This window comes from Xyrauchen texanus, chromosome 38 (assembly GCF_025860055.1).
Source record: "Xyrauchen texanus isolate HMW12.3.18 chromosome 38, RBS_HiC_50CHRs, whole genome shotgun sequence".
In the NCBI taxonomy this organism is placed as follows: domain Eukaryota; kingdom Metazoa; phylum Chordata; class Actinopteri; order Cypriniformes; family Catostomidae; genus Xyrauchen; species Xyrauchen texanus.
The window spans coordinates 21,835,042-21,849,441 of NC_068313.1; the positions used below are offsets into that span (position 1 = coordinate 21,835,042).

At 48.1% G+C, this 14,400-nt stretch overlaps 1 protein-coding gene across 1 annotated transcript in view; it reads left to right on the forward strand.

The window, feature by feature from the left end:
• The window catches only part of LOC127632213 (seizure protein 6 homolog), a 346,945-nt gene that overhangs the window by 279,286 nt on the left and 53,259 nt on the right, over positions 1-14,400 (forward strand). Inside the window, exon 5 of the mRNA XM_052110822.1 lies at positions 9,464-9,649. Within this exon, the coding sequence (XP_051966782.1) occupies positions 9,464-9,649 (186 nt within the window). The remainder of the gene's footprint in view (positions 1-9,463; positions 9,650-14,400) is intronic.

Genomic DNA, 14,400 nt, shown 5'->3' on the forward strand with positions numbered 1-14,400 from the left:
CCGCCAGCACAAGTGCGGCCGCAACGCCTGGGCCGGCCTGTTGGAGGTGCGGGGACCCGGACCACTTCCGGGATCAGTGTCCGCTGATGGAGGTGGGGACGGTGGTGCGGGTCTCCGATGTCCCGTAGGCTGCCCCCTATCGGGCTGGAGCATACCGGATTCCGGTAAGGATCAGGGGGGGTATTTACCAAGCTTTGCTGGATACCGGCTGCAATCAGACCACCATCCACCAACGCTTGGTTCAACCCGGGGCTTTGAGTTTAGCTAAACTGGTGAGGGTGAGGTGTGTGCATGGGGATGTTCACAAGTATCCCATGGTGACTTTGGCGATTCAATTCAGGGGAAAAAACCATAGTGTGGAGGCAGCGGTTAGTTCCCGCCTCACCCATCCGCTAATCTTGGGTACCGATTGGCCGAATTTTAAAGATGTTTTAGAGGGTATTTGTGCGGATGGGTCCTGCATAAAGAGGTGTGCGGTGTGCGATGCTTTGGCAGGGAGGCGGAGCCGGGGCCGCCCTCGGCTGCTCGGAATGACGAGGGAAGGGGCGAGGTGGCCGCCCCTCCTCTCAGGGAATTCTCTGATGGGGACTTCCCTCTAGAGCAGTCGCGGGACGAAACCCTTAAACATGCTCTTGACCAAGTGAGAGTAATTGATGGTCAACAGCTCCGGCCAGGCATCGCCATTGCGTACCCATATTTTGCCATGATTAGAGATCGGTTATATAGAGTGACGCAGGACGCTCAAAGAAAGGAGGAAGTAACACAATTATTGATTCCACGGAGCCGCCGGGAAATGGTTTTCCAGGCGGCTCACTATAATCCTATGGTCGGTCACCTAGGGGAACGGAAAACACTTCTCCGTCTAATAGCCCGTTTCTATTGGCCGGGCATTGGCGGTGACGTCCGCAGGTGGTGTGCGGCGTGCCGTGAATGTCAGTTGGTAAACCCACCAGCCACCCCAAAAGCGCCATTGCGCCCTCTACCATTAATCGAGGTCCCCTTCGAAAGAATTGGGATGGACCTTGTCGGGCCATTAGAATGGTCAGCACGCGGACATCGCTTCGTGTTAATCCTAGTGGATTACGCGACGCGATATCCGGAAGTAGTGCCTCTGAGCAACATCTCCGCACGTAATGTTGCAGGGGCACTCTTCAAGATAATCTCCCGGGTGGGGATTCCGAAAGAAATCCTCACCGATCAAGGCACGACTTTTATGTCACGAACACTTTGTGAACTTTACGAGCCCTTGGGCATTAAATCGATTCGCACTAGCGTTTACCATCCGCAGACTGATGGCCTAGTGGAACGATTTAATAAAACGCTCAAGAACATGATTCGTAAGTTCGCATACACGATGACGCTAGAAATTGGGATAAGTGGCTAGACCCCTGTTGTTTGCAGTACGAGAGGTCCCACAAGCCTCCACAGGGTTCTCCCCGTTTGAGCTGCTGTACGGGCGACGCCCCGCGGTGTCCTGGATGTCATCCACGAGCGTGGGAGGAGGGACCTTCTAATAGCAAAAATGTAATTCAGTTCGTTCTCGATCTTAGAGCAAAACTCCACACACTGGGGCTGACTAACACAGGAGAATTTGCTCCAAGCTCAAGAACGCCAACGCCGGCTGTATGACAGGGGTGCTCGGCTACGGAATTTGCACCGGAGATAAGGTACTCGTGATTACTCCCAACATCGAAGCTCTAAATTACTCGCCAAGTGGCAAGGACCCTTTGAGGTCACACGACGAGTAGGGGATCTCGATTATGAAGTTAAACGTACCGATAGAGGGGGCGCATGTCAAATTTATCAACCTCCTGAAATTATGGAGGGAGGAGGCGGCCTCTGTGACATTAGCCATGGTAGTTCCGGAGAGGGCGGAGCTCGGACTGGAGGTAAACAAAAACTACAATCTTAACACTCCGGTTACTTGTGGAGACCAACTCTCACCGTGGCAACTCACAGAGGTTTCCGAATTACAAAAGGAATTTGCGGATGTGTTTTCCCCTCTACCGGGCCGTACAGACATCATACAGCACCACATCGAGACCGAGCCGGGCGCGGTGGTGCGTTGCCGGCCCTATCGCTTACCCGAACATAAAAAGAAAATAGTTCGGGAGGAATTAGATGCGATGCTTGATATGGGCGTAATAGAGGAATCCCACAGTGATTGGTCCAGCCCGGTTGTTCTTGTTCCCAAGAGTGATGGGTCTGTTCGATTCTGTGTGGATTACAGAAAAGTTAACGCGGTGTCTAAATTTGACGCATACCCAATGCCCTGTGTTGATGAACTGCTTGATCGGTTAGGTACTGCTCGATTTTATTCGACCTTGGATTTAACAAAGGGTTATTGGCAGATCCCCTTGACACCAATGTCCCGTGAGAAAACAGCCTTCACTACGCCGTTTGGATTACACCAATTTGTGACGCTTCCTTTCGGTTTGTTTGGAGCACCAGCCACGTTTCAGCGACTCATGGATCGGATCCTCAGACTGCACGCCGCATACGCCGCTGCCTATTTGGATGATATCATTTACAGCAATGATTGGCAGCGGCACATGCAACATCTGAGGGCCGTCCTGAGATCACTGCGGCGGGCGAGGCTCATGGCAAACCCTAAGAAGTGCGCGGTTGGGCGTGTGGAGGTACGGTATCTGGGGTTCCACTTGGGTCATGGCCAGGTGCGTCCCCAAATTGACAAAACCGCGGCGATTGCGACTTGCCCTAGACCCAAGACCAAAAAGGGGGTGAGGCAGTTCCTGGGGCTGGCTGGCTATTATAGGAGATTTGTGCCTAATTATTCGGACGTCACCAGCCCGCTGACTGACCTCACTAAAAGGGGGCTCCAGATCCGGTCCAATGGTCGGAGCAGTGCCAACAGGCGCTTATGCAGATTAAAGCCGCACTTTGTGGGGGGCCGCTTCTTCATGCACCTGACTTCTCTCTCCCTTTTATTTTGCAGACGGACGCTTCAGACAGAGGGCTGGGGGCCGTACTCTCGCAGGTGGTGGAGGGGGAGGAGTGCCCGGTGCTGTACATTAGCCGTAAGCTCTCCTTAAGGGAGACTAATTACAGCACCGTGGAAAAGGAGTGTTTGGCCATCAAGTGGGCGGTCCTCACCCTCCGTTACTACCTGCTGGGGCGGGCCTTCACCCTCTGCTCGGATCACGCCCCACTGCAGTGGCTCCATCGCATGAAAGATACTAACGCCCGGATCACCCGTTGGTATCTGGCCCTCCAGCCCTTTAAATTCAAGGTGGTCCACAGACCAGGGGTGCAGATGGCTGTCGCTGACTTCCTCTCCAGAAATGGGGGGGGGAGTGGTAGACAGGCCGGATGGTGCCCCAGCCTGTGTCGGGCGGTGGGGGTATGTGGCAGCGGGGGCGTGGTCAAGCGCCCGTCCGGGAGAGGAAAGCGGTAAGGGCGCTTACACCTGAGCTAGATTATGTCTAACACCTGTCTCTAATTTCAGGGAGCACAGGGAGAGCGGCATAAAAGGCAGCCAGAGGGCCTCCATGGGAGAGAGAGTGGCATACCAATTTACTGTGGTTGTGTGTGGTCAAAACTGACTGTTTAAAAGTGCTGTGTGCACGTTGTAATTAAAAAGAGAATAAAGAACCTCACCTCTGAGCCACTGTGTCAAGTGTCGTCCCTTGGAGGAAGTCAGTACAGTGTGTTCAATTAATTTTTTTTTCAGGGCCATAATGGTGAAAGTGTTTAATACCTCATTGGTAGCCAAGACTGTGTATATGCAGAATATGCAGAAACTGACTTTCAAAAATAAACCTACCTTTTAAACTAGAGCTGGGATCCCCTGTAAATATACAATATATTTTCTAGTTTTGCTCAGCTCTATAATATTTTATTGCCTAGATATTGTTCTCTGTTTGTCACTCACTTCGAAGTTGTGTCGAGTGAAGCAACACTAGGGGACTTTCTTGAAGGCCTCGGTTACCTCTACTTGAGAAGACAGAATTTGCATGTCCCTCCCGGACATACGGGTATAAAGGGAGGGAATCATGCCTCTGTTCATTCAGATTTCTTCTTTGGAGCGGAGCGGTTCTGCGATCAGCGAGCTGAGATCACTTACTGTTCCACTCACCTCTGTAGAGCTTATGGCACATGTCAGCGGTTTTCTCCTTCTCTGCGAAGAATCCTCATTTAAAGTTATTTTCTTTGCCACACCCCCTTCGGGCTACGGTACCCACATTCTCAATAAAAGAGCTATTTCCTTGTTTCCTTGGTCATCTGGCCTGCAAATGCCGTTCTCACAGCAACCCGGTGCCATAGTTCAGCAGTCCCGGCACCCCGGACGTGGACCTCTCACCTCCGGACCCACTACTGTTGCCCCCCGGCCAGCCGCTTCTGACTAGTCTAGAGGGCGCCTACACGGGACCTCCTCCTCAGTCACTAACCTGCCCCCTGCCGGGTATGCGGAGCATGCTAAGTGCTTTGAGTCTTCTGTCAGCACCAAAGCCTCGGGACATGATTTTGCCTCCCATTGCCACACTTCCTGCTCCGCCCACTGCGAAGCCTCACCAGGTACATCAAAAACGATCGTCCCCTTAGTGCCCCTTGCACAGAGCTTGGACACGTGGCACTCACTTCCCAACCCATCGCGCTGGCTGGCCAGGACCATCCGACTCGGCTATGCGATTCAGTTCGCCAGGCCCCTGCCCCATTTCGCCGGCGTCTGCTTTACCTTTGTGCACAACGAAGATGCCAACACCCTACGTGATAGAGCCTGTCCCTCCACCTGAGATGAAGAAGGGTTTCTACAGCCCTTACTTCATCGTACCCAAGAAAGGCGGCAGCTTGCGCCCGATCTTCGACTTACGAATTTTCAACCGGGCCTTGCACAAACTCCCGTTCAAAATGCTCATGCAAAGAAACATTCTCACTTATGTCCAGCATCAAGATTGGTTCACAGCGGTAGACCTGAAGGGTGCGTACTGCCACGTCAGGGCTTCAGGTCAACTAGGAAAAGAGCAAGCTCGCCCTGATTCAGAGCATCTCTTTCTTGACTCAATGATAGCGCGCCTCACCAACGAGCGTGCACAGTCGGTGCTGAAATGTCTCACTTTATTCAAGCCAGGCACAGCGGTTCCTCTAAAACAATTCCAGAGGCTCCTGGGACATATGGCATCCTCCACGCCGGTCGTGGCACTGGGATTGATGCATATGTGACTGCTTCAGCACTGGCTTCAGACTCGTGTTCCGAGATGGGCATGGCTCATCAGCAGACAGCACCGCTACGATAGCGTACATAAATCTCCACGGCAGCGTGCACTCTCGTTATATGTCACAACTCGCCCGCCATCTCCTCCTTTGGCGCCAGCAGGGACTCTTGTCATTGCGCGCCACTCACATCCCGGGCAGCCTCAACATGGCAGCGGACGTGCTGTCGCGACAAGTAACACGGAGAGTGGAGGCTCCACCCCCAGGTGGTCCAGCTGATTTGGGAGCGGTTTGGCAAAGCAAAGATAGACCCGTTCGCTTCCCAAGAGACCTCCCACTTGCTGATCTGGTACTCCCTAGCAGAGGCTCCCCTCGGGACAGACGCGCTGGCACACAAGTTGGCCCCGGAGGCTGCGCAAGTACGCATTTACCCCAGTGAGCCTACTTGCACAGGTTATGTGGAAGGTCAGGGAGGATGAGGAACAAGTCACTCTGGTGGCCCCCTACTGGCCCAGATGTTAAGTGGCCTACCACCTGATTTCGTAGACGTGATCAACCAAGCCAAATAGCTCACTGTACCAGGCAACTTTACGCCCTGAAGTGGGGCTTGTTCACAAATTGGTGTTCATCCCAATCTGAAGACCCGCAGAGATACGCAGTTGGGTCAGTGCTCTCGTTTCTGCAAGAGAGGCTGGAGGGGAGACTATCCCCCTTCACCTTGAAGGTTTATGTAGCCACCATATCGACTCCCAGGCCATGCCTGTTCCCCTCATGTGATCTCTTTGTGGTCCTTTCAGGCCTTCAGAGACCCCCCCTTCATGCCGCTAGATTCAGTAGAGCTCAAAGCCCTCTCCTTGAAGATGGCCCTCCTGATTGTGCTTGCTTCCATCAAGAGGGTTGGGGACCTACAAGCAGCAACTCTTGCCTGGAGTTCGGTCCAGTAGACACCCATGTCGTCCTAAGACCGCAAACAAGCTATGTGCCTAAGGTTCCTACGACCCACTTCAGGGACCAGGTAGTGAACCTGCAAGTGCTGCACCGGGAGGAGACAGACCCAGCCTCTTCGTTGCTGTGTTCGGTGTGTGCTTTGCGTACCTATGTGGACCGCACGCAGAGCTTTAGATGTTCTGAGCAGCTCTTCGTTTGCTTTGGTGGACAGCGGAAAGGGAATGGTATCTCCAAACAGAGGCTTTCCCACTGGGTTGTTTTGGCCTATCACACCCAGGCTGTGCGGGTTCGAGCACACTCGACGAGAATTGTGGCATCCTCAATGGCACTGGCCAATGGCACCTCCCTAGCAGACATCTGCAGAGTAATGGGCAACACCCAATACCTTTACGATATTTTAAAGGTATTTAAAATACACGGTCGCCGTGTTTTTAGCAACTCCTCTCTCTCAGCAGGTAGGATCTACCACTGCGCCATTTCCACGTGTGGCCTGAAAACCCATGTGACGTATTTCGCCACTCTTTACCTCTTTTTACCTCCACCCAGTCTGGGCAGGTGGTGGTCTCTGCAGGGTCTTTTGCCCCTGAAAGAATAGGAGTTGGAAAAGAACATCTTCAACGATGCATGTAATAGCATTAAGATGGCCCCAGCTGCTTTAACTCTATGAAAGAAACATAGAGAGAAAAAGGTTGCGGCTGGCATGGCCTGCTCCCATGCTTGGCACATCGCTTTGTTCCCCCCTTCGGGATGCCACGAACCTAAAAATTTATGACGATTTTATGGGCTGTTGGGGAAGGGTATGTGCAGTCTGACGCAGCCTGCATCAGCAGCGCACATACACGGTTCAGTGCATGGCATAACTGAATAGACCCCTAGTGTCGCTTCACTTGACACAACATCGAAGTGAGCAACAGATGGGGATTGTCTAGGTTACTTTTGTATCCTCCGTCCCCCGGAGGGGACGAGACATTGTGTCCCCCTGGCCATGACGCTGAACCGAGCCACTTCAATGGCCAAACCTTATTCTCGGCTCCTCAGTGCTAAACTTGAATTAATAGAGACATGATTCCCTCCCTTTATACCCGTATGTCTGGGGGAGGGACATGCCAATTCTGTTTGCCAAATTGTCATTGGCCTTTTCTCAAGTTCAGAGGTAACCGAGGCCTTCAAGAAAGTCCCCTAGTGTCGCGTCATTTGACACAACGTCTCGTTCCCTCCATCAGGGAATGGAGGTTACAACAGTAACCTAGATATTCTTTGTACTCTAAATCAGTTATTTTCAATTAACTGGCCAAACGGTTCGCAATTAGTTCTAAATGATTTATTGGCAAATAAGTCTTTATCAAAATGATTTTTAAAATTCCATAGGTAGTAATCACAAACATCTGGAAAAATCATGAAAATGTAATGGAAATGCCTTGGTCAAAAAGGGTGGGAACCTTGTCTCTTCAGAATCTATCAGTATGACAGCATAACACAAGCCTGATGTTGCAGTTATGCTGCTTATGTGCTGTGTGAAACGAGCCTTAGTGGTGGAAATGACAGTGTAAAATCTATGGACATCATGTGCTGGCTGTATTTCTATTTTAATAGATATGTACTCTGCCTGTTGGCAGTCAGCAAGAGAGGTAGAGAGCAGATATTACATAAATCTGAGCCAGGTCAGAGGTTATAATTTATCGCCCTGTGCATATTTTCTGGCCTCAGGCTTTGTTTTGTCATTTGGTGACAAAATCAACACCCACACACACACACTGCTCTGAATTTCAGCAGCTAACAAGAAGGCTGCCACAACCGTATCGAGATAGGGACAAATGAGCCCTGAAATTTCTGTCATAAATTGCAAAAACATTCTCGGAGGAAGATGTGGAGGAGGAAGAAAGAACAGTTTTTAGTTAAATGGGCACTTGCGGCGCGACCTGGATTTACCACCTATCGGGACCTCCCGGGGAACATGTGCTGAGCTTTTGTGATGAATGAAATGAGGGTCCCTTGCTTATCAAACCTCCTTCATATGCAGACACCTTTTTGTACTTAACTGGCAATTGAAATTCTCTCTGGCCTTGAATTCTGACCCATTTCATTTCAAAGAAAATATCTATGCCTTTTATGTTTTCAGTATTCACAAGGTTGCTGCTTGTTGAGTTTCATATGTAGAAAGGGTAGAATAGAAAAAGTCCTACATACAGTTGTAGCTTGAAAATAAATTATTACATCGCAATGTTTGGATAAAATGATCTTCAAGCATTTTGAACGTGTGAAAGGAAAAAGACTCACAAGCCAGCAGCGATAAACACTGAAATGGCTTTTGTGGCCATTGCTTGAGAAAGTATTGACAGCCTGGTTTAGTGCAGAGAGCCGAACAAGACAATGGTTAATAATGACTCACTTCAGAACTCTATCCAGAAGACCAGAAGCACTTTAGAGATTTTTTTTTGCCTGTCTAGTTATGAGGTGAAAGCTCTATGATAAATGCTTGCTTTGCAGTTAGATTCTGTAGTCTCTTGTAGTCATGTGGTCTTAATTGCAGTTTGTTCTGGCCAAGAACTGCCCACAGGAAAAGACTGTCTGACAGACATGTAAATCAACACCCCAGATTGTTTTGTTTGTACTTAGTGCTTAGGGCCAAGTTTTTTTTGTTCTCAGGTAGACTGATAAAAAAAGCCTGAGCATTCATCAGTCAATCAATAAATGGTCTATTGGCATGCAATCTGAGGGTGAGACCTAGTGACTGCAGTCTGGTCCAGGAATGTCCAGATAAAAGTGATGATGTTGTTTAACTACTTTGCATGGCTCTGTTTTGTGCACTAGTCTTATCAGTAAGATTTTGTAAAGCATGTAGAGGGGGTTTGCTCTATTGCAAGCATTAGGTTAAATGTGAGTCTGTCATTTTAGGCAGCTAATGATTGTCTCTATACATCCCAGCAGGCCCAGTCTGTCTGGACAAATGGACATGAACAGTGTTTAGAGTTTGGGCTTATTTGTCATCTTGGAGATGTCCTCTTCACACAAAAAAAAAAAGTTGACTTCGGTATGCGGGGCTGGAAGGCATTGAGAGAGGACATGCATTGGGAACAGACCCACAGAGACCATATTAAACTGAGAGAAAGACAGATAGATTTTGTTTAGATAATAAGTCTTCTTAAAATAAGTGAGAGTCGCCATAATGCAATATTCATAGACTCCCCGTAGACCATATTCTCAGTACAGATATTAGCTAATGATAGTCTTAGAACAGCTTCAGACATTTATTTAAACAAGTCTGTTATGCAGATCTGCAGTTTTAATTGAAAGACTGTTTGCCTCTCTCTCTCTCTCTCTCTCTCTCTCTCATCCATTACAGCCTTTGTGTTGAGCTGTAACTTCCCTGATAGACCAGCATACGGGGACGTGTCCGTGACGAGCCTTCATGCTGGGGGAGAGGCCTATTTCTACTGCTTCAATGGTTATAAGCTCCAGGGTCCCTCCACCCTGACGTGCCGCAATGCTACCACACCCTACTGGAGTGGAAAGGTGCCCCGGTGTCTTGGTGAGACTACATTCAAACATTCTGTTGGTATTGTGGGGCATTTTAACAAAATAGTTATGCCACTTATACATTTAATTCACTAACCCTCTGCGATCCAGTTTAAGACAGCGCTAAATGGAGAAAATAGTGCTGTGGCATGAGTATTTAAAATAAATAATTCATCCAAAAATACAAATTCTTTATTTACTCACCCTCATGTCATTCCAAACCTGTATGAACTTCTTTCTTCTGCAGAACAAAAGTAGTAATGCAATAAATACTATTTTGGTGTTTCTAATGATTTTGGTGAGAAACAACTAAACCTGTCAAGAAAATGTCAAAAAAAAAAAGAGAAATTCAATTCTGAGTGTCTATTTGCGCCCCAGTGTAAATAGCATCTGCCACACAGTGCAGCTATTTGCACCCCAATAGTCTAGTGGAACCACATAAAAATATGACAAACTAAACAATAGATGTCGCTGTAGTGGCATAGTGTCCTAGCGACCGCGGTTCGAATCCTTGTTTTTTTCCCCACTGTTTTTCCTATCAGATTTCCTGTTTCCACACTTAATATTTCCTTTAATACTACTTAAAATAATAGATAAAAATAAATATAAATATTGATTTCATTGCAGTGATTTGGTCACAGTGAATGTCGAGGAGTGCAGAGAAGTGTCGATCGCACTCGTTCCCGAGGCTCTGCATTGCTTGTGTGTAGATTGCATCATTGTATTACTAATATTGTAGTAACTATGTTTTTTTGCAGTTTCAGATTCGTAATTGGATTAAAATGAGGAAGCGGGACATGGTGATTCCAACTCAGGAATGTCACTTTTTATTAACAGAAAATAAACAAGTTTGTTTAAAGCGCAACAGTGAAGCTTCAATTTAAACACTCAAATGTTGAAACAAGGCAGTGGCTAACACACAAACAGCTTCTCAGCTGTGCTCTCTCCCTTTTGGTGGACTGGCCATCTTTTATCTTCCCCAACATGACCATGCACTCACCTCCACATATCCACATAAGCTTCCCGAACGCCCCCATCTCCCAGGCTGGCCTATTCAGCGTCACCGTCGGAGACTTCGCCCAGCAGTTCTCGACGGTGAACCAGCAGACTGAGGCCATTTCACACATCCTGCTCAAAAGCCTGCACCCTGTCTGTATGTCGCCAAGGGCGTCTCCCTGAAGCGGCTGCACCGTCTCCACCTCGGCCCACCCTTGTGGCCCCACCCCGGCATCGAGCTCCCCGCAGGAAGCAGACGCCACCTGTCTCACGACGGCCTGCTAAGAAGAAGAATTCCAAGCGCCACTGAGACGGGCGACCCAGGGACGAGAAGACCTGCTGTCCTGGAGCTAGTACACAGACCACTCTATCCCCCGGTGGAGGGCCGGGAGGAGAATCTTTTTTTCCCATTATGTTTTGCGGCACGCTCCAATAGATGTGGTTCCCTTACATTCAACAAAAGAGCAGATTGCTCATTGCCTGGGTCACATAACCAATGTGTATGGCCGTCACCCCGACCACCATCCACCATTTCTCTTTGGCAGGTCCTTGGCGGCAGTTCCCCCGCCCCCATGCACCAAGCTGTGGCACAAACATGCTCAACCCCGGACAGTTTCGACGGACCACGGGGACGAAGCACCTCCTTCCCCCTCCTCGACCGATCCGCTGGTGAGTATCAGGTGTCAGGTAAGTGCTTCGATGTCTCTCGACTCAGCACCGCCACAGGGCTCAAGCCCTGTAAATGTGGCCGGTACATCCGGCAAGATTGTTCCCTTGGTCCCCCTCGCCCGGAGCGTGGACACGTGGCTCACGATCTCCAACCCGTTGCGGTGGCTGACCCGGACCGTCCGACTCGACTACATGATTCAGTTCACTAAGCTCCCACCCAGGTTCAGTGCCGTCCACTTCACCACGGTGAAGGGCGAGAACACTGCGACCTTGCGTGCGGAAATCGCCACCCTTCTGCGGTAGCGTGCGATAGAGTCCGTCCCTCCGGCCAAAATGAGGGACGGAGGGACTACTTCATTGTACTGAAAAAAAGGCTGTGGGTTGCGGCCAATCTTAGACCTACGGATAATGAACCAGGCTTTACACAGTCTCCCGTTCAAGATGCTGACGCAAAAGCGCATTCTAGCGAGCATTCGACATCAAGATTGGTTCACGGCGGTAGACCTGACTGACGCGTACTTCCACTTCTTGATTCTACCTAGACACAGACCCTTACTGCGGTTTGCATTCGAGGCCCAGGCATACCAGTACAAAGTCCTCCCTTTCGGCCTGTCCTTGTCTTCTCGCATCTTCACGAAAGTCGCAGAGGCCACCCTTGCCCACCCTTGAAGGTCACAGAGGCCACTCTAAGGGAAGTGGGCATTTGGATTCTCATCTAACTCGACGACTGGCTAATCATAGCTCACTCTCGAGACTCGTTGTGCGTGCACAGGGACCTGTTGCTCTCGCACCTCAGCCGACTAGGGCTTCGGGTCAACTAGGAAAATGGCAAGCTCCTCCCGGTTCAGAGCATCTATTTTCTCGGTCTAGAGTTGATGTCTCGATGACGGCGCGTTTCACGAACGAGCGCACCCAGTAGGTGCTGACCTGTTTGAAGGCATTCAGACAGAAGACCATGGTTCCACTGAACATCTTTCAGAGGCTCCTGGGGCATATGGCATCCTCGGCGGTGGCCACACCACTCGGGTTGATGCATATGAGACCGCTTCAGCACTGGCTACGGACTCGAATCCCGAGATGGGCATGGTGCCACAGGACACATCGCGCAGCCATCATGCTGATCTGTTGCTGCATTTTAAGCACTTGGAACGACCTTGCATTTCTATGGGCAGGGGTTCCCCTAGTACAGTCCCTGGCCTAAGGCAAAGGAGGGAGGAGTTTGAGGAAGAGGAGGGCGGGGCGGGCCGTGACTACACACGCCCGGCCCCCAGTCAGGCTAATCAGCTGAGGAGAGGGATAATTGCAGCGGAATGCGGCAATTTGGGAGAGAGAGAAGTTTTCATTAAACTATTATTTTGACGGTTCAGCCTCCTCCTTTCCCATGAAGCTAGTAACATTGCTACATACACTTACATAAATAATTATGGAACAAAGAGTTTTGGTCATATTGATGTAACAATTGTGTCAGACCTTCATCAGACATGTGGCTTTGTATCAGATGTGATTTTGGAGTATTGTGCATTGTTTTGCATATAAGAAAAAAATTATAAATAATATTTGCGGCCACTATTCAAAATATTTGAATAGCACTATTTTTTTGTATTACAGTGATACGTTTTTATTCCTGAATAAGAAAATATCCAAGTGTCTACTTTCTTTATTTCCCCTGACTCTCACCACTTTCTCTCTCCCCAGATGGGCACTTGACCACGCCCTCACCTCCACACCAGGGTGCAATTAGTATCTACCATTATTTGCTCGAGTTGGGGTGCTGAAAATATCTGCCACTATTTGCGCTGGGGTGTAAATAGCATATACCATTATTTGCACAAGGGTGCAAATATCCTCTGCCAATTTTATTTTGCATAAAGAAAATTTAAGTCTACATTTAGGGCCATTAAGATTTTTTGCATTCAGGACACTTAAGCACATCTTAGCCCCAAATTGTAATTGCCACAACACATCTGGATGTTTTACTTTGACTATATCCATTGTCATTAATGATGATTCTCGTTATTATAACACTGTAATTTTTGTAGTGCAAAAAAGATGCTGTACGATGTTGTACAGTGATTTTTTTAAATAAAAGGAATTTAACAGAATAAACTGAATTTTAATTTTTGGGTGAACTATTGATTTGTCATTGTCATTGACCTTTTTTAAGTGCAAACATGCCTCCTTTCTATAGAAAATATTGTTTTATTATAGATTGTGTTTTGTTCAAAAAAGTGAACGCCATTTGTCTGATGTAATTAACATTGCTTGGAATATTATTAAAAATGTTTGCGTATTTTTTTTTTATGGCTTAAAATTCCGCTAATTGCATTCACCACACATTGTTTGGCTGCTTTGGAGTCATTACCAGATTTGAATAACACTAATGAATCAATTGCTAATGACACAATGCATGATAATAAAAAAATATATAAACTATCAGCTTGCACAATTCATTATTTGTGAATTCCCCTTTCTATTTTTAACCTGACAGTTATGGATCTGAGCTGATAATGATAATGGATGCAGGTAGACTCCAGGTGACAGTAAATCTTGAATTAGAGAGTAACTAAGATTTCACGCCATGTCCCTTTTGGTCTTGAGCTATACTCTTAATCTTAGTTGCTCCAGGGGGATTGTCCCTATATTGAGTGCACTGTAACAAAAGCATCAGCTAAATGACAGTTAGTTACCAAATCTGCAGTGTTTGAACTCTGCCCTTGAGAAATTCAATTATGAAGCAGGCCAGTGGCACTAGTAATTGGCACTGTTATATTTAGAATACATGAAAATCTTCAGTCCTCCTCTGAGTGTATGAAATAGTAGCTTAAACTTTTAAATGAACCTTATTTAATTTGCATATAGAAGCAAGGTGTTTGGTTTTGCAAATCTGCCTGCCAATCATAAACAACCTTCTCACACACACTTGCTGATTTGCATCATTGGGAAGTCACCCTGGACTCGCTCAGTAGCAATTATCCTCCCTTTTTTCTGCTTCTCACCAAAAACATACACCCCACAAGTCATGTCATTCAGACAAACCCTGCTAAGCACCTGATGCTTTCCACACAAAAACAAATCGAATGCCTGTGTAAATATTTTTTC